This window comes from Acipenser ruthenus, chromosome 4, assembly GCF_902713425.1.
Source record: "Acipenser ruthenus chromosome 4, fAciRut3.2 maternal haplotype, whole genome shotgun sequence".
Taxonomy (NCBI): domain Eukaryota; kingdom Metazoa; phylum Chordata; class Actinopteri; order Acipenseriformes; family Acipenseridae; genus Acipenser; species Acipenser ruthenus.
In genome coordinates, this window is record NC_081192.1 from 18,816,014 (window position 1) to 18,837,612 (window position 21,599).

Genomic DNA, 21,599 nt, shown 5'->3' on the forward strand with positions numbered 1-21,599 from the left:
CTTGTTAAGGACTAATTCACCTGATTTATTATGAAGTCTCCTTTGAAACATTAAAGTGGTTCAACCTAACAAAATAATTCCATATATCTTACCTGCTGTGCACTTCCCTTCAGTATATATATAATATATATACAGTACCTTGAAAGTCTTTACACCCGTGAACATTTTTCACATTTTACTGTCTAAAAAATACAATTCAAAATGCATTAAAGTAGGAGCTTGTTTCACTGATCTACACAACATCATCTATACTTTCAATGTGAAAGAACAATTATAGAAATATTCAAAAAGTAATTAAAAATTGCATAAGTCTTCACACCCCATGAGTCAATACTTGGTGCAAGACCCTTTTGCAGCAATAACAGCCATGAGTCATTTTGGATAAGTGTCTACCACCTTAGCACAGCGGGATGGTGCAGTTTTTGCCCATTCTTGGCAGAATAGCTCTTTCAAGTTGGCTGGGGATCTGTGGACTGCAGTCTTCAAGTCTTGCCACAGATTTTCTATAGGATGCAGGTCTGGGCTTTGACTAGGCCACTCGAGGACATTCACTTTCTTCTTGCTGAGCCACTCCAATGTTGCTTTTGCTTTGTGCTTAGGATCATTGTCCTGCTGAAAGGTGAATCTTCTCCCCAGTCCCAGGTCTCTGGCAGACTGGAACAGGTTTTCCTCCACAGTCTGCCTGTACTTTGCACCATCCATCTTTCCCTCTATCTTCACAAGTCTCCCTGTCCCCGCTGCTGCAAAGCATCCCCTAAACATAATGCTGCTACCATGCTTTACTCTAGGGATGGTGTTAGCAGGGTGATGTGCTGTGTTTGGTTTATGCCACACATATCGCTTAGCATTAAGACCAAAAAGTTCCATTTTGGTCTCATCAGACCACAAAACCTCCCACATGCGTGCAGTGTCCCCTAAGTGTTTCTTTGCAAAAGCTCCACATAATATGGCTTTTTTTCAGCAGTGGCTTCGTTCTTTCCACCCTCCCATACAGGCCATGTTTGTGGAGTACTCTTGAAATTGTTGAACAGTCAACATTTTCCCCAGTCTCAACCAGAGACCTCTGTAGTTCTTTTAAAGTAATCTTAGGTCTCACAGTGACCTCCCTTAGCAGTTTCCTTAAGCCATGGCTACTGACTTTGGAGGGACGGCCTGATCGAGGCAGTGTCTTGGTGGTGCCAAACTGTTTCCACTTTACAATGATGGACCTGATAGTGCCCCAAGGGATATTCAAACACATTGAAAGTTTCTTATAGCCTTCCCCCAATCTACCTTTCAGTAACTATATCCCAGAGTTCTTTTGGCAGCTCCTTGTTCGGCATGTTTTGCCATTTGCTTCAAATTCACTTAATACAACAGAAACAGCTTGATTCTGTTGGGCTCTATTTAACTTATTATGTGCCTTGTTAAGGCAATTTGTTGTACCTGAGCTAATTTGGGTTTGTTATGACAAAGGGTGTGAAGACTTATGCAATCAAGACCTTTTTTATTTTATTTTATTTTTAATTACTTTTTGAATATTTCTATAATTGTTCTTTCACATTGAAAGTGTAGATGATGTTGTGTAGATCAGTGAAACAAACTCCTACTTTAATACATTTTGAATTGTATTTTTTAGGCAGTAGAATGTGAGAAATGTTCAAGGGTGTGAAGACTTTTTCAAGGCACTGTATATATTATTATTGTTTATTTAACAGACGCCTTTATCCAAGGCGACTTATAGAGACTAGGGTGTGTGAACTATGCATCAGTTGCAGAGTCACTTACAATTACGTCTCACCCAAAAGACGGAGCACAAGGAGGTTAAGTGACTTGCTCAGGGTCACACAATGAATCAGTGGCTGAGGTGGGATTTGAACCGGGGACCTCCTGGTTACAAGCCCTTTTCTTTAACCACTGGACCACACAGCCTAATATATATATTACACACACAGTACATACCCCGAGAAATTTCTCAAAGAATTTTAGGAAAAATCTTTTGTAGCAAAAGTTTAGCTTTTGTGGATGACAAAAAACAGTTACAAGAAATAGATGTCTACAATTAATTTTTTCAGCAATTTATTTGCAAAACTCCAAAAATGCTAATTAATAAGTATTCATACTCTTTGATGCTATGATAGTATTGTCTACAAGGTGCTAGAAAGTTCAATATGATAATGCAGAACCTAATTCTAGAAAAGCGTAGAAAGTGCTGGATTGTACGTGAACATTCTTACAGAGTATAAAAGGGTTAGGCATAGGGTGATTGCTGTCATTACCAATAAGTCAATATGGGAAAAAATAAAGAGCTGTCTGAAGACCTTAGGCAGAAAAGACTCTTGGTACTGTCACAACGCTCCCTCGGTCTGGAAGAAAGAAGTTTTTTTCACCAATAACAGGTAAAAGAATTGTGAGGAAGGTTAATAAAAATCTGTGATTGACTGTCAAAGATTCAAAGTGAATTGGCTGCAAGTGGGACTGGGGTTTCCATGTCAACCATAGGTCAAATATTGCATGGTGAAGTCCTCAATGGTCGCAGGCCAAGGAAAAAGCCACAAGGACAATCGCTTAAGGTTTGCAAAACAGCATTTGAATGATGTATATGAATTCTTGTCATATTTCTGAGGCTGGCTATCTTCGCACATTCCAGGACCTACAACAGATATACAACATACCGGTTCTTCCCTTTTTTTTTACCTTCGGCTCCGCTCAGCTATGCATGGTATTCCCTGGGGGACAACGCTACCATTAAATCCAATTCATAAAATATTGGATACAGGGGGTAAAACAAAGGGGCTGGTCACTTCATTATACTCCCATTTTTTAAAAACTTCATACAGACTATTAGCTATCTGTACTATCTGGAACAGTGAATTAGCCCACCTTGCTGCAGAAACTAATTGGGATAAGATCTGGTCTCCAAAAACCCTAATCAGCAATTGATTCATTTTAATTTTTTTCACAGAACATATCTAACCCCATACAGGCGCTTTCAAATTAAACTTGCTCCCAGTCCTGTTTGCCCACTTTGCCCCCATGGTGCCCTGGGTACCTTCATGCACATGGTATGGGACTGCCTGGTGGTAGCTAAATTCTGGAAGCAGGTGTTTCCAGCCTTGTCCAACACTAGGGAAAGAAATTCCTTGCTCTTTTTTAATTGTTAATACGAAACGATGAGTCATCGCTTGATCTGACATCCCAGCAGAAACTATTTTGGCTAGGTGGCCTTACTGCAGCAAAACAGTTGATAGGGTTGCGCTGGCGGCCTCCCCACTCCCTTCCCCGGCGCCAGTGGATCCTTGCCCTCTTGGATATTATTTACATGGAGCTCGCTACCGCTCGGATCCATGGTGTCCTGGAGAGGACGGTGCAGGCTTGGCAGGATGCTGCTATCTTTGTTAAATCTTTGTTAGACTCGGTCTGAATTAGCTCCCAGAATTCACACTAGCTGAGACCTGAGACAGGGGAAGTAAAGCCATCTGGGAGGGAGAGATTCCAGCAACACGTGGGGACATGTAACGCTATATTCTCAGAGCCCCACTACTTATTCTTTAAGGGTTAAGCGTAAAGCTTTAGAAAATATTTTGACTTTTTTTTATGACTGTAGATACCTGCTGTGTGGGGGGCTTGTCTGCCACAGGGCTCCCCTAAGTTATAAACCCTGCTAGGTACAGACAGGGATTGTAGTAACCACACACCGGCCATGACTTTTGCAGACATTAAACGTTTTCTGACATAAGGGGGTTTAACAGTAGAGTTTTTGAGCAAAATACAGGAGAAAATCTGTCCCAGTGATGTCTGTGAATGGTCCAAAATACGGGAGAGTCCCAGTGAATACTGCTGAAAACCAGAAAAATTAAATTTTGAATACTTTTTATAAAATCAGTCTGGGATTCAGTAATGATTCCTGATATACCAGTTTTTAATCTGTTACAGAATATATGACCGAATAGCTTGCAGTCGGTACATAATAAAGTTATTGGATGCCAGTTATCCAAATATAAAGCATTCCTGCCTGGCTTTGGTATTAAGTTACCAGTCTTTGCTTCATTGTGTAAGACATGGTAATTTTTGCAATACATTATTTAAATGCCTTAAACAACGGTTCTCTTAATTCATTCCAGAAGTGTTTATAAAATGCCGATGTTAGGCCATCTGGGCCAAGTGATTTGGTAAGTGATTTAAAGTTTTGTCGAATTCCTTTATCTCAATTTTAGAATCAGTAATATTTTTATACGACTCGTTAACTTTGGGAATAAAGACATTTATGGTATTAAAAAAAGAAATCTGAATGGGCTGGTGAGAATTTAGAAGACTATACATCCTTATAAAAGTAATAGAAAAAAGAAATTGGTTACTTGATTATTAATATTAAGAGACATAAACGATTTTTTGTTTTGTCTTTGTTTTTCTAAGTTGAAAAAAATACATGAATTCCCCTTCCCCTCATCTCCCTTGCTCTTGAACTAATATACCGACCATAGTACCGACTATCCATAATACTTCAAGTATTACACAACCTCTATGGTTCACCTCAAGACAATAGAGGACTCAAGAAAAAATCCCGCGAGATCTCGAGATCTCTAGTTGGTTGCTTGCTTTACCGTATAATCGTGCAAATAGGCGTATTTACTTATGGTAGCGCGTTTATGAGCTGAACTATTTTAGAAAATGGTTGAAAAGAAAGCAACAAGTTAAAACCTACTAGAAATCAAAATATAATTATTTAACGTGGTGTATCAATTTTACTGTCACAATTTGATTTTAATGCTGATGTATAGTAAAGCATGTTTATATAAAAAATAAAAAACCAGGAATAAGTATGTACCAAGTAAATGCGCCTGTATGTGTGATTACACGGTAGCGGTGGTATCTCTCGCGAGAACAACTGCTGCTGCTCTCTGTTCGGCACTTGCTTGGTTATTTGGAGTGTGTGCTTCATGGCGGTGTCAGTGAATGTGGTAAATAAAACAAAACATTTTTACATGGTTTTTTAAAAAAAATTTAAGGGGCACCGTATGGGTTTATGGAATAAGAACAAGGCTAGGTGTTTACTGGGCTTTAAGAAAGCGAGTAGGCGAGAGAGAAAGGGTTTTTTTTTTTTTTTTATGTACCCGGCCTTCGCTAGTGTGAGTTCTGTGCCATGGGAAAAAATAGCGCGGATAGGTTTTGTTTGGCGTTGCTTTGTGTTTGAGCACAGAGGTGTTTTTTTTTTTTGTTTTTGTATTCTGTGTGGGAAATTGAGGTCGTTTAGGACAGCCGCGTAGTTCAGCTTTATTGTTTGGTACAGTACATACAAGTTACAGCACGTTTCTTATTTTAAACCCGTTTGTATGTGTATTTGTTTCAACCGCTGCCGAGAAGGGGTAGTTTAATTTTGATAGTGTACAGTACTAAAACCAGATACAGTTGCTGAGTGAAACGTACCCACTAACTCGTATAATTTACAGCTAACAGTCAGTTGGTGCAAAGGGGGAAGTGCGTTTCTGTTTTTTCTTTCCTCTGCGTCTTTTGTGCGAATCGTTTGAGTGAGATAGTTTGAATTTCCAAGGCAATCCACAGAACTGACCGGAGTGTACTCTGTAAAAACTTTATAACCCACATTTACATTTTCAATAAAATTTACATTTTAAATATAACCTACTTGTTAAATTAACAATCAAATGCATTTTTTCTATTACATGTTTGTGTGCTATCAAGTTTATCCACCACGTGTGTTTTTTTATTTTTATTGACCAAAGTACATTTATAATATTACACAATTACTGTGTGTTTGATTATAGTAGTGGTTTTCAAGCCTGGTACTGAAATACCCTCCAGAAACAGTGTTTTTTTTTTAATAAAAACATTCATAGAAAATTAGCTTTATTTCCAATCACGTCATTGGCTAGTACTCTTAGCAGGGGGCACATTGACTTTAAATAGATGACTAGGAAACAAAATGTACCAGCATAGTGCCTTTTCACCTGGATGGATATCCTTGATACATCTACTCAATTTTTTTAAACCACAAAATGTTTTTATTTTTTATGTAACAGTTGCCCATGTTCTAAGGGCGGTAAGACCAGACACGGTGGGGTATTGGGGAAATACCAGATCTTGTAGGTCATTGGGCCTCATTACAGTATTGCCTAATTCTGCCTACCCTGTTTTATTTCTTGCATGGTTTTGTGGTGCACATAAAACGGCACTTTGAGACATCATCCAGTGTATAACTGCACTGCTAGAGACTAGGAGCTTTAGCACAAGGTTTTTACAATGTTACTGGCAATTAGACACATTAAATTAGTCGCATTAAGTTTTATTATTATTTTTAAGATCACAAAAACCTGTCCTGTCGGTAGACGGACAGGTTGGCCGAAAGAACGAGGTGTGCGGTTTAAAATTAAAAATAACAATAAAAAACCCTCATACATACGTTTATAATGCTCAATTTATTTTAAATATATAAATGCTTAAATAACAATGTGTCCTCTGTACACATTACATTATGTAAAATATATGTACAGTAGGCCTATACAGTACACTACTAGTAAATTAAATGCTTATCTGGCGCACTTTCTACTTTAGCCTGTAAGCTACAGGTTAAGTAATACAAAAAATCAAGCTGCTTTATAATTTGTTGTGTTATTGAACCAGTAGTCTACAGTTAATCAAAATAAATCATGGTGCTGCACTGACACATTATGGTACTATATAGTACCTTGCATATATTGGACACACTTTTTACATAAACATTATTTAATTTACATAGAACATTTTAGTGTATGAATGACTACAAGTGAAACACATAGCCTACCTGCTACTTACTTTTTGTTGTCTGAGTCAGACTTTCTTGGCAAAAGCAATTAACGACTTAATTCAGAATTTTTATTATTGTAGTCCACATCTTGCGTTTCGAACCACTGGAGTCCATCAATATTTCTGAAAGCTTCTTTGAACTGTAGAGTGAGTTTATATGCCCTCTTTTAATCATGTACTTAATTTTAGTGATTTAGTAGGCCACCTGTATCTGTTCCCTTTTTTTCTTTTGGTAAGTGTCTCTTTGGATCATGCAATTCGGTGAGCTAGCATCACAATTAATTGGATATTGCTGGGGGACATATGAATGTACGACGTAACAGGAGTACTACTGTACATAGTTTTTCTCTGCTGTACTAATGTGCCTGTGCTTGCAGGGTGGTGAAGCTCTGATGATGAAGAATGGACAGAGCACAGTGCCAAAGCTTGGCCTCCCTCTGCTCACACCGGAGCAGCAGGAGGCGCTACAGAAGGTAAACACCCTTTGGTACCACCGTATGGTATGTGGGGGATTGCCAATGTTATGGTTCATGTGTAAAACCGGTAAATGTAGACTTACCAGCTCATCGGTCAATCTATACAATAACTAAGAAGATGGTAGTAAACAATCTCTTTTACTTGCATCCATGATCACTGTCTGGCAATAATTCACAAATGCAAAACCTACGTGCACTTAGGTTATGCTTTTTTCTAAATGAGTTCAACTTAATAATACTAACACTTAAGAGGCATGAGTTTTGCTGAAGAGATGTCATTATTACCATACCAAATGTTTGCCCTATGGTAAATTTTGATTTAATATATATATATTTTTTGACAAAATGGAAGACAAGGGGGATCAAATTGTTAGAAATAAAACCAGAAATATGTCTCTAATCATGTCTGTATATAGGACAAACATTAGTATATGGTCTCTGCTAAATAGACATTTATTATTTAATAATAATATTGCAAGATTATCAAATACAAAAACAATCCTAAGGAAGGAGTTTAAGAAATTAATAATAAATTAATTTTCCCAAGTACGTGACAGATCTTGTAGAATTTATTTTTATTTATTTTGCCATCAAGCTCCCTGACGTTACTTTATTTCCGAATTCACCTCAAATGCTGTAGCACGAACTGCTGTAGCATTAACTACCATCTCCTCAGTTATTTTATGCATTGACCTCTGAGCTGGTAATTCTACACATATACCGGTTAATCCTATAGAGTTACCGATTTTACACATGAACAGTAACACCAACACAAGGGTTTGGGGAGGGTCTGGCCCTTTTCTTGTATCAAATGTACCCTAGAAAAACTATTAAACTTAATATTTGCAGTCATTTAGGATGCAAAGATGCTGTGATGTGATGCTCCACCATGCAGAGGTGTCTGTAAAATGGGGATCATTGGGTCAAGGGGCACCCACATTAAGTCCCTTTTGAAATCACTAGATACTTGGATACCCTTGGTATGGCTCTGGTATTAAAATACAAGTAATTAATTTGATAGTATTTTTATCATTTACTTGTGCAGGGTTCTCCTACTTGAAAAAGTACCAATGGTGGTGCCCCTCTCCACTTCCTGATGGAGTTAAAAGACCATGTTGCTAACTCTTGTCCCTCATGCAGATTTTATTTGCCAGCCAAGTAAGACACAGCCCCTGATTTTGTTTAGAACTCTTTGCTTTTTAAGCATCCCTGTGAGGAGAGTAATGTTATTCTGGCACCGCTACTTAAGGATAAGGATTTAATATATTGGCTTCGTTCTTGATACTCAAAGCTATTCTATTATTCTCTAGGTAAAGTTAAATCGTGGGCATAGTTCAAGAACCATTACCTTTTTATGGCCATCATTTTACAAAGCTGCCACCTGGCAAAGCCTCGTACATCACAGACCAGTAGTGACTTCATATTTGAGAATTATGATCTTATCAGATAAGTTCTATGACACAGATGTTTAATTCATGTTCCCTTACCAATGTTAATAATAATAATAATAATAATAAAAATAATAATAATAATAATAATAATAAATTACTTTGAGTGCTACGTTGTTTTAACCATATTATGGAAATCTAAGTTCACCTGAAAATATATTTTAGTACTGTAAAATTGACAAAGAATGTTCATGCTTGTTATCAGTAAAAAGCTTTAGACCTAATATGGTTAATCTGAATATGAATTTCACCAGTCTATTGTGTGTCTGTGTGTGTGTTTGAGTAAGATATGTCTAAAAATAAAAATAATTAGAAAATGTGTGACAGATGAAAACATAATTTGAAGGGTTCCTTGTCTTAAGGTGGCATTTTTGTTTGTGTTTATTTTTTGTAGAGTAGATGCGACGTTAGTATTTACTTTGCTATAAGGCTGTAACTTGACTTAAATTAATACTGCTGAGAATAAGTGCATTTATTCTCTGTCTAGGCAAAGAAGTATGCAATGGAGCAGAGCATCAAGAGTGTGCTGGTGAAGCAGACCATTGCTCACCAGCAGCAACAGCTAACTAACCTCCAGGTGAGTTCACAAAGCCTGTCAACTGTTTTCTTTTATCAGTTTGTTTTTTAATGTCTCACAAACGTGTACACATTGATAACTGTTTTGGAGTGGTGGAACCTAAAGGAATTTTCTTTCTAAATACTGATTTATCCAATGTACATTCAGATATTTTGCACATTGTTGCTTATGTGTTTGGAAATTAGCCGGCACTGGCTTATAATATTCCATGTAAGATACAGACTTCATATTTTGTGTTCTGAAAACACCTCGGGTAATCTTTTGGGTTTCAGCTCGATTGAGGTGGTATACTGTACTGTGATGTTGAGTGGTACTTCCTGCTAGGTTCCAGTGTTCTCCAAAACATTTCACGTTTGAAAACCAAGGTATATAGGTGCCAGTCCCAGAAAGCACGATTGTGGTTCTCAGCAAAGTTCTGAGCTTGTCTGATTATACAGCAGGTAAATACCATGGCTTAGAGGTTTACAGTTATATTACTTTCCTTTTTTTCTCTGGAGACATCTGCATCTTTTTTTTTTTCATTAAACATTTATTTTTGCACAAAGGAAAGACGGATCCCAGTTTTGTACCTGATCTAATAAACAAATAAAAAGAGCACTATGCCAGCCAAACTTCAGAGTATATTGTGATTTCGGGTTTGGAAACTGAGAATCACTCCACCTCTCAGTGGACCATGATTATCAAATTTGATTGGACGTGCTAAACAAAGAAACATACGGGGCATACTACTTAGATTTTCCTTGGGGCTTCGTTCAAAAAACATAATTGTTAATTGACTTTGTTTCATGTAGTTTTATGGGGTTCATCTCCTTTTGGAAATTTGAATCCATTCATCTACAGAGTGACTTGGTCTGTTTGTTTTTAGTCACAAATGGAACTGCCTGTCAACTATGGACTAGCTGTGATGCAACTTACTAGAATATGAAAAGAACATTAGAAATATAAAAGCCAGGTATGTTTTTATTAACTTGCATCAGTACATCCAGACCTGTCTGACAAGGACCTCAAAAGTATCTTTGAGGCTTTTGGGAAAATCAAGTACTGCATTCTAGCCAGATACCCCACTACCTGCAGAAAATAATTAATTGTTTTTTCTTTTAACACTAGAAATATTTGTATGCATATATATGCATTTATAATTGAGTGCATTTTATCCACCTATTTTAAAGTATGTTACACAGGCTTGCTTTTATTTTCAGCTGGACAAGAACATTGAATGTTTGTGTTTTATGCATTGTACATGTATACCCAGATTGCTAATGTTTTCTTTTAAGATTGAGAGTTCTTGGAATTACAAACTGGGGAGGGTAGGGGGCTCTGCGTGCCAGTAAGATGCACTGGGAATGGGAATTGGTTTGACGTTCTGTTTGTTTGTGTCTCTACCTGATGTCTTCTAAGAAATACTTAAAAGAAGAAAACAAAAATCTAACCTTTTCAGCTCCTGGAGACTGAATTCTTTACTTCTTTACTGTCTTTCAGATGGCAGCAGTGACAATGGGCTTTGGAGATCCTCTCTCACCTTTACAATCGGTCAATAGAAATATTAAACTTTTTTTCTGTGCGCACTCCTGTTAAAGGGACTATTGCCCTCTTTAATTGGCTGATGTGGGCCACCCCAAAACTATTTACTTGGATAAAACATATTTTAAAGTAGACGTGGCATGGTTTTCATTGTGATTTCAAGAATGCAGATATATATGTACACACAAATAGCCTCAAGTTGTAAGTGAAGTCATGCTAGTTATTCTCATCAGGGATGCATATCCCGGGGATAAGATATATTATAACTATCTAATTGTGAGGAATTTTGGTAAGGTCATTCTTTAGCATGTTTGAGACTAGATTCTGGCGATCTGTGGGACTTCATGTCTTTGTCGATCCCTATGTAGCACTTGTATTGAGAACAGCTTATCCAATTGTGACAGACATTCTTTAGCATCATTTATTGAGAATACAGGGGATTATGGAGGTTTTTTTTTTCTGTGTCTCACTTATTTTCAGAAGTGATTTTCCAGTTGTGATATAACTGTATATGTCGAGTATCTGTGGATATATGGCTGCACCTGTTCAATATTCTGTAGCAAGTTATTGAAAGTATCAGTTTGTCAAATGTTACATTTTTGGATTGAGTAGATACAAGTCATTGTGATCGAATTTTTATTGCTTATACTGATGGCTTTTTTGACAACCATGGTGTGGAAGTATATTAGTGACATGCTATTTTGGATTGAGGATATTTGGATCGCAATGTTTAACTTTCCCCCTTAGATATTGCTGCTGTAATAAGAGCCCCCACCACCCCCTCTACAGAACCAAACCGCTATTTGCAGCTGAGTAACAGGATGAGACATCATACCAGGCTCCTTTTTCATGGCTGTAAAAATGTCTACTGCCTAACCAGGGTTGTGCAGAATATTTGCATTGTACTTTGTTTAAGATTTAAAGAATGTAAAGAAACTGCATTACTAATATATCTTACTGTCTGAAATCCCATTAGGACAAAAACTTAAGTGGAAAATTCTTCTGTTGGGAAGCAGGTGGTGTTAACCCCATTGTTGGAAAAACAAGTTGAACACCTTTGGCACCTAGCCACGGAATTAAGCTATTTGTCTGATATTTTGTACATCCCTATGTGGAACAGTGTGTTGAATTGTAATCCTTTTGGATTGTAATTTTGGTAGTTTAAAAATCTGTGGACAAGGAGGAAACAGTTAAACATATTGAAACTAGAATGGCTGAGCCATTCTTGGCTTGCATGAGGCAATAGATCATATCTAAAAAAATCCACCAAAAGTAGTAAATAGCTCAAACAACCAAAAGTGTATGCCAGAACAAAAGCCAGCTGATGGATTGCATTTGTTATTGTAAAGGTTTGTAATTTTCAGTACAAAACATGTTGCTGGTTAGAATCATTGTTGCACCTTGAAATACCATGTCTGCTTTACAAATATGTGGTGTTCAGTGTTATGCTTATCGCCAAATGTTGGCTATGAACTAAAGAGGACCAGCAGTCACTTTAAATACAAATCACTGAACCAAAGCATTTATTCATGGAGTGGGATCCTTATTTTGACACTGCAGTTATATTACTGTAATCTGGTAGACAGTGAAGTCATGAGATCCCTTTTACTTGCTATGCTACTTTAAAAACCACCCCACCCCCTGTCAATACCATTGGTATATTTGTGAAATGAAAACACCTATTCAGTTGACCTGGAACTATTATAATTATATTTTCAAGGTTTAACCACCCTTCCCCTATCGTTTAATTAAAAAATAAACATCTGTACATTGTTCTGCTAGAAAAATAAACTTGTTTTAAGCTTGCTGTTTTCTGCAAATGTCAACTGTATGTCTATTTCAGGAGTGAGATGATCAGAGTATTTACACCAAAAAACATACTCGTTATACCAAGATAAAAGTAAATTTGCATGTAAAATATATAAAATGGTGAAACCAACCATAGTGAACATGCTAATGTTGGTTTCACTATTTTTTATTATTTCTCCCCAGACAAGTCTGCACCATCGGTACTTCAGTGTCTTTCCACCTGGTTGTAGCTAATTGTAAACTGGATGTCTGTGACTACCACTTACTTTTCAATTTTTGGCCTCATCATTGAGAAATGTTCAACCCTGTAAATGGGTAGGAACATAAAATGGGAACAACAAAACAAAGCCAACTTTTTCAATGGGTGGCTTTACCTGTGACCCACGTTATCCAATTCTGTAAAACCACATTCCTATAAAAATGCAGATTTTATATTTAAAATGTATTTATTTTTTTAGAATTTCATTCTGGTTTATAAAATCTGTAATCATATTGTAAACAGCACAAGTGGATAATGTGGTGGCCACCCTAGTATATGTTGTTGAAACTGACCTGCATGTCTGTATTTTTTGTGAAAATGTGATATTCTTAATCTGCACAGTAAACATCAGTGTGCGATTTCCTTGTTACAGATGGCAGCCCAGCGGCAGCGTGCGCTAGCCATCATGTGTCGAGTTTACGTGGGCTCAATTTACTATGAGTTGGGGGAGGACACTGTCCGACAAGCTTTTGCTCATTTTGGACCCATCAAAAGCATAGATATGTCCTGGGACTCGGTCACCATGAAACACAAGGTGAGAGCTCTTTCTTTTTTTATGAAGAATTGAATAGCTGTTACTTGATTATTAAGGATTATTTCTGTCTCTGCAATGAGTGATTTAAGGGGACATGCCAAGAGTAAAGCATGTTACTGTACAATACCATCTATGTAAAGGGACACATTTGGCACTTGCTAGAACATGTATCACAGAAACTACTCCATTGTGTGATACTGCTTCCTCCCAGTACAGCAGTGATTTTAAAATTCCATAATTTGATTGTGTGTGTGTATATAAAAAAAAAATACACTTCCTCAACTCATGCAAGATTGAACGTTTTAAATAAATTACTGAATTTCCAGTTTGTTTTTGCAGGGATTTGCCTTTGTGGAGTATGAAGTCCCAGAGGCAGCACAGCTTGCTCTGGAACAGATGAACTCGGTCATGCTGGGAGGCAGAAACATCAAGGTGAGGAATTATTTGATCACATCTTCAATGGTTTAGTACTAAAGCTTAGCAGCAGAGTCTCAACAGGTGGCAGTAATCCTTTCTCACCCTTATTGATGACGGACGTCAGTAAGTAGTGACCTACAAATCACACTGCTGTTCAGGTGCATTTAAAGTATATTTTTTAGAAGTCCACAAGTATTGATTTATTTTCTTGTAGGTGGGCAGACCAAGTAATATTGGCCAGGCTCAGCCCATCATTGACCAGCTAGCAGAAGAGGCACGGTCCTTTAACCGGATCTACGTGGCATCCGTACATCCAGACCTGTCTGATGAGGACATCAAGAGTGTCTTTGAGGCTTTTGGGAAAATCAAATCCTGCATGCTAGTCAGAGACCCCACTACAGGCAAACATAAAGGTTACGGCTTTATTGGTAAGTGTCTGCATCCAACTCCAGCCAAAATGCAATCAGTGTTAGTGTTGTATTAAAAGTACATGTGTATATATTAGTGCTGGGACGAACACAGTATTTTCATGTTCGGATATTTGCTCATAATTTAAATATTCATTCTTTTTCAAAGGGTAATAAGTCATTGTATTGCTCAGAACGCAGGCAGAGACAGCATAGCGGCAGGGGGGCGTGGCCCCTGTGTGTGCTTTTTATTTTACAGCAAGATGTTACAATATGTAACACGTTGAAGTAGAAAAATATCCCAGGAGTAAAGAATATGTTGTTGGCCTTACTTTACCCCAGTCAATTAATTACAAAACAAAGGATGCCCAATAGCAGTTCAAGTTAAATGTTTTGTTTATTCCTGAAATAAACAGTACATGAAGTTGACACTGCATTTTGTTTATTTTGTTTTTTTCATTCCTTGACATTGCTGTTTCTTCACAGTAAACCGTGGCCATAGACATGTTTTCATAAAGTAATAACATGAGCTTTACTTGTGTTTTTTTGTAGCTGAACAAGCAGATCGAAAGTTGAAATTTAACTTTAAACAAATGTGGAAATGGCGTTGTAAAATTAAGGGGGGGGAGGGAGGGGGACAGCTCACTGTTTTGGTTCTCGTTTTATTACATTCCACATAAGTCGTAACAAATATATAATATATGCAATTTATATAAAAAAATCACTACACATTTCCAGGAAGTTGGGCACTGTTTAAGCGAGGTATTTCAGAATGACATGATTTCCTTTTTTCTGTCCCATGAGATTCTGACTCGCTCTAAAGCACCACAATGCTTTTTTGACCCATATGGCCTTCCGTAGAGATCACTATGTGTGCGCCTGCATAATCTGGTTTGTTTACTTTTTGCTGTCAAACTTTTGAAGAGGCTCAAGAGCTGCTATTTTGATCCTGTGGTGTCTTTTGCAGAATATGAAAAGTCTCAGTCGTCTCAGGATGCTGTGTCTTCCATGAACCGTTTTGATCTGGGAGGTCAGTTACTGTGTGTCGGTAAAGCGGTCACTCCGGCCAATGCACTTCTGGCCCCCATGACCCCTGGTGGCTTACCGCCTGCTGCAGCAGTGGCAGCGGCAGCAGCGACAGCCAAGATCACAGCGCAGGTGAAATGTTTCAATTTCTAAATCATTGGAAATATTCCAGTTTTTTTACACACACACACACACAAAAAAAAATGTTTGTCACTTTCCTTCAACTAATCTTTTTGTCTGCCTCTTGGCTAACACTTGCCTGGTAAAGAACCCAGGTCTTTATGCATGAATGCAATTGTCCCAGCATTTGTGCAATCGTGTTTGGTTTATATTGAAATAGAGGCATGTAGAAGCTGGAAGATGAAACTTGTCCATTGCTCATGCTGTTTTCTCTTTGTGCCTCAGGAAGCAGTAGCTGGAACCTCGGCACTGAATGCGCTCACAACTCCAACACTGACGCTGGGACAGACACTGGGACAGACATTGGGACAAACGTTTGGACAGTCATTGGGACAGCCACTGGGGGCTCTACCCCAGGCAATGATGGCAGCACAAGCACTGGGCGTCTTCTCAGGTATGGAGAAAAATCCACTAAATGGGTCAGCAAAGTGCAAAATGACATTTTATTTATGTTGGTTACCCCCGCAAGGAAAATGTATACTAATGGGGCAGGAGGGGGGTGTAGATGGAGGGGCAGGGGACTTTTTGTCATTTGAAACAGATCTAAAATAGAGAGGGAGAAAAATAAATAATTGCTTTTTAAATGCCAACTATCATGAAAAACAAGGCAATCTCCATAATAGCATTTCACATTTCCTTAAGAGACTTGTACTCCGTTAAGGAACCACATCTTCCACTTTACAGCCACTATTTTTTTCCCATGTTCATTTTACTTCATATTTATAAATGTCTATATTGTGAGCAGTGTTCCCTCTAAGGCTAAAATGTGTGCATTTTCCACAATAAGTGGTAACAACCTTTGCACCCAGTTTACTAACTTTCGCAAGTTACACCTAAATATCAACCTCAGTCGAGACTCCCAACATCTCGACGTAAATCATTTTGGCAGGGTGGGCGAAGCAGGCATCTGGCAAGTCTGCCTCTGGTGAGGGCTGGTCGGTGCTGCACGGTGCTGCTCATGAACTTTGCAGCTTTGAATTGGTTGTATAATTGAATACTAAATCAGTGAAGCACAATCTTCCTGCATTATTTAGAAGTATAAATACTCTGGTAAACAAATAAATCACAATACTCATACTTTTGACGGTTTTTGTGTTTAAAAAATATACAGTAATTGTTACAGCTGTGTATAATGGTATTTAAAACAGGATTAATTTATCTGCCTTTTTACATATTCGCCCTGAAGGCCTTTGCACAGTGGTTCTGTTCCGTCATTTAGAATCAGTCATCCGAAAGTCATCCGTCAATCCATTGCACACTAGATGCGTTAATATCGTACTTCAGAGCGCTGATGTGCAGTAGAGACTTTGTAGTAAGTATACCTAGTTTCAGTATTTTTTAATAAAAAAATATACAATTCTGTTAATTCTTACATAACTTTGAACACAAATGTAGTATAAATTTAATGATCAGCAAAAGCTGATGGAAAATGTTTGCTAATTATTACGTTTCTTGCTGTTGTAGTAAATATCGCTGCTGTAAAATATATATATAGGGAAACTAGCAATGAGCTACCAAAAATACTTTCCATCACTCATGTACTTCCCCTGTTTTCTGACTTAAGCACTGACTGCTGTTGCCCTGTCATGCTTTTTTCTCTGATATGTGTCTCCAGGTTAGGCCATTGTTTCTTTACTTCCTCTACACAATTGAAATAAAAAGTATATGCTTTTAATAACCTATTCTGCACAAAATCCACGTTTTCATGTTTTATAATACATATCATTCATGCCCAAGTCCACGGCAATGTCTTTCCATATGTGTTTTTTTTTCCCAGTCTTTGTAATCTTTGGATTTATCAAAGTAATTTATTTTTTGGTGGCACACAATTTGATTTTCCATTTTGTTCAAGAACCCATCTGTCTTCACAGTCTTTCATTGGTAAATGTCATTTTTAACGCATGCCAAATCGGATCCAATCAAACTTGTTTCGATTCCAAAATTGATGCATCACCGTTGTACGACAATGACGGACTCAGTGTGCAAGGTGCAATAGGGAATTCACATGATCGTTTTTTTCTGTTTAGACGCACGTTAAATTCAGATGCGTTATCGGATCCAGTGTGCAATGGCCTTTTAGTCTGGTCACACCTCTGTCAGATATGCGACGGTTACTGTAATTCTTAGGTTTTCCTGCTTATTTTACTGCCAGCAGTGAGCCAAGTGATGTCTCTAAACATTGACAGGTTTGAAGTGTGGTAATATTTATTTATTTATTTTAACTAACAACATTATTTATTTAATTAATACATTGATAAAAAGTGGGGGAAAAATTGGAATTGGCAATTTTGAAAAAAAATAATTTGGTATTCCCAAGAATGGAAAAATGTGTAGCCCTAAAGAGGGTTACAATTGAAGGCAGTGCAGACGCCAGTGTTTTATACACAGGGTTTGTACGCTAGTCTGGAAGTCTGGAAAAAGTATGGAAAAATGCCAAACTGATTTCCAGGGCTTTGAAAATGCTTGAAAAACCATGTCTTGAAAGTCTTAAGTCTGGAATTTTACTAGTATCACAGGAGAATGAAAATAATTACGCGTTTTTTTTTGTTTGTTTCTTTTTAATAATTGATTTTGAAAGCAGGTCAGCAGCTCTAGCGACAGCTGTCTAGGCAATTTGCTAATAGTCGCAACTATATTGCTTGCAACTGTACTGTATTCTTCAAAGAATAGGATATAGCCAAAATACTGGATGCAGCATGCCACAAAGAGGTACTGTACTTGTATTCACAGTCTCATTGCTATTATTATTATTATTATTATTATTATTATTATTAGTGGGGCTTGCGAAGCAAGAGTCCCCACTTTAAATCTTCGACATACTTTATTATTCTTTGGCATGCTACTCCTCTTACACAGTTTAAGCTAGAAACAGCGTTCAAACTTTAAAACGTGTAGACCGGTCTGGAATAGCGTGCTTGTATGCAACTTTTTGATAGTTTTTTGTCTGTTTTTGTCCATTGTCCATTTGTTCATTCACTTTAATGGGACTTTTTTCAACATTCTAAAGCTCTAAAAACTCTCAGACTTCCAACATTCTATTTACTGTAAATGATGTAACCTTTGACACAAATCAGCTACTATGACCACTTTCCCAACAAGACAAAAAGTTAGAGCATATGTAATCTTCCTCTGCTTCTCTGCTATTCAAATCTGAAATCAAAACAGAAATAACTTTTACCAATCAAGAGGTACAGCTGTTTTAGTAACCGCACCAACTTCTTTCAGTGGGCTACTTCCCACTGTTGAATTAACTGTCATATAACTTTGAGAAGTTTCAAATTGTAGCACATTCTGAGCATGAGACAATTGGTGAACGGTGACATTTGACACAAATCAGCTACTTTGAGCACTTCCCCAACAGGTTAGACAAAACATTAGTGTATGAAATCTTTCTCTACTTCTCTGCTTTTCAAATCTGAAATCAGTTAAAAAATATCTTCTACCAATCAAATGGTACAGATCTGATGAAATGTGTGATCTAACAGCCCCACAATCCAAAGTAATAAGGTTGATATAGTAGTCTATCAAAATAATCAGACCAATTATTTGACTAAATTTAACTGACTGTATGTAACTGCTTTGCTTTAAAAAGTAAAACTTTTTAAACTTCTTCCACTACCACAAAAATACTTTTAGAGCTAAAGCAAGCTCCACAATTTTGCTTGTAAAGTTACTATCTAAATAATAATAATAATAATAATAATAAGTGGTAGTAGTGACACATACTTTAATAATAAAGAAAATCAAAGAATAAAAACAGTACTAATATTAATAATTTAGCTAATGCCTTTATCCAAGGTGACTTCCTTAACTTAATCCAGCAGCTTGTTCGTTTTGGGTTGTCCTTTCACTTTAGCGAACAAAAGGCTTTGGACCCAAAGAGGGTTATAGCGAGGGTGTACTGTATTTAGTATTTGATTTGTATGTTTAATATACAACACTTGCACATTTTAATATATAATGCATGAGCATTTGTTATTTCATTTTTGTTATTTTTCTCCTCCCACAGTGTTCAACATTTAACAGAGGGTATAAAGAAGTTTGTATCAGAATCCAATATCATGCCTTACAAAAAAAGTAGTATACTGCAAGTATACTTGTGCCAACTTGCAGTATACAACTTTTTATATTCTCTTTGTAAATAATGCAACATAGTTCTCAAATATTGGGCATGTCTTAGATTGTATCTTACTTCTCTTTTGCCTACCTGCCTTGTCTCTTGCTAGATATGCACCTCCAGATTCTGACAAATACTTTTAGAAAACCAGGTGCAACTTCTCTGCGGCTGCCTGCCTATGTGGCTAGCTATCAAAAAACTAGTAGAAACTAACTAAAACACAAGTCTGGGAAAAACAAATGGAAGTCTGGAAGAAGTATGGAATTTTGATGTTGAAAGTGTATGAACCCTGTGTGCAGTAGTATAAAGCAATTTTTGCCGGCATGCAGTCTATATCTGATAACTGACAGGGCTGCATTTATGATAGGATCTCAGACACTTGGCGAGAGCCGAGTTCAAATCAGCATGAAGTTTTAACTACTACTCTCGTGTAATGGAAATCAAGATGACTAAAACAAATTGATTTGTCACACAGGTGTGAACCAAATGCAGCCACTCCTTCCAGTGATCCCACAGGTTGGTTTAGTGAACCCGGTCCTGTCCACCCCTCCAGCGCTAGCGGCCGCCGCAAAGGCCAAGAAGGAGAAAGAGGAAGAGGTGGGAGTGGATGGGGAGCGGACAGAGATGCTGAGCGAACAGGAGCACATGAGCATCTCCGGCAGTAGTGCTAGACATATGGTCATGCAGAAACTGATGAGGAAACAGGAGGTGAGTGCAATAATACATCCCTCTACACAGCATGACCAGCTTCTCTGCCTAGTGCCTTTGTATTGTATGGTATGTAGTATTTCTGAAAGAAACTTCTTAAGCAAACTGATCAGTGTTTGTCAAAGACTTTCTTTTAGTAAGAAGTGTTGAATATCATTTATGTATTCAATTCAACTCTGCTGAGTATCTATCCTGCATTCATTCATCCACTGTACTGTTCCAAATTAAGCCACTTTTTATAATTATAAATAATGGTAGAACATAACCTACAAAAATGAACCACCCCTCCTTGTACGTGTGTTTCTGCGCAGTCGACGGTGATGGTGCTTCGGAACATGGTTGGTCCCGAGGACATTGATGATGACCTTGAGGGCGAGGTGACGGAGGAGTGTGGGAAGTTTGGGGCAGTGAACCGCGTGATCATCTACCAGGAGAAGCAGGGGGAGGAGGAGGACGCCGAGGTGATCGTCAAGATATTTGTAGAGTTCTCAACGGCAACCGAGATGGACAAAGGCATCGAGGCGCTGAATGGGCGCTGGTTTGGAGGCAGGAAAGTCATCGCTGAGGTGTACGACGAGGAACGCTTCAACAACAGTGACCTGTCTGCTTAAATATTTGCTCTCTTTTTATTAAATATTGTTTTGAGGAGGGGAGGGGGGGTGGTTGGATTGTGTGTAAAGAAACTATTTTGTTTATTTTGACCATTCCATATTGTGAAGGACTGGATATTCATGATGTTTCATGTTTTTGTTTTTTTTTTTCTTTTCTGAAGTGCAGAGTAAATAATTCCATTACCAGCTGGATATTACTTAGTGTGTTCCTCTTTTTTTATTTATGTTTAGCCAGGATAAATCAATTGGCAGCATACAACAGCTTTAAATCTCAAATCAGTCCCAGAATAAACTTTTGTTTTGAAATGTTCTCAGTGTTTGGGTAACAGAACTTGGTTGGAATGAATGCTACAATTCCATACTATATGGAATAACTTCTAACATGTTGCTGCAGGGTTCATGAAGTTGACTGTTTTAAAGTTATTGAGAATCTGTGAGCCAATGACACATTCCTGTTTTGTGGAGCTGAGGGTACAGTGGTCTATGCACTGGGAAAATATTCAAGATAATATCAGTGGTGATAATGTGTATGTCTGGTCCAGACAACAGCATCAGGTCAGAGCTCTGCTGAATTTCTGAAGCCAGACAGCCAAGTGTTGTATATGCATTGTACCTGCACTGTCTCTTCAAAACCAGTGGATGAAAGTGTAAGTATAAGCATATTACATAGGCATAAAAATGATTTTATGTATATCATACATATGGTACAATTATTTTATATATAAAAA

At 37.6% G+C, this 21,599-nt stretch overlaps 1 protein-coding gene across 2 annotated transcripts; it reads left to right on the forward strand.

Moving 5' to 3' along the window:
* The first annotated feature begins 4,843 nt into the window (after positions 1 to 4,843).
* On the forward strand, positions 4,844 to 21,181 carry LOC117399433 (poly(U)-binding-splicing factor PUF60-like). 2 transcript variants are annotated; one of them, XM_033998574.3, is made up of 11 exons: positions 4,844 to 4,940; positions 7,158 to 7,253; positions 9,192 to 9,281; positions 10,761 to 10,811; positions 13,244 to 13,405; positions 13,745 to 13,837; positions 14,037 to 14,250; positions 15,197 to 15,387; positions 15,661 to 15,829; positions 20,028 to 20,260; positions 20,572 to 21,181. In XM_033998574.3, exons 1-11 carry the CDS (start codon positions 4,920 to 4,922, stop codon positions 20,869 to 20,871), a joined length of 1,620 nt encoding a protein of 539 aa, XP_033854465.1. In that variant the 5' UTR covers positions 4,844 to 4,919; the 3' UTR covers positions 20,872 to 21,181. The 2 variants fall into 2 exon arrangements, with proteins under 2 accessions (XP_033854465.1, XP_033854466.1); XM_033998575.3 differs by lacking the exon at positions 10,761 to 10,811.
* The last annotated feature ends 418 nt before the right edge of the window (positions 21,182 to 21,599 follow it).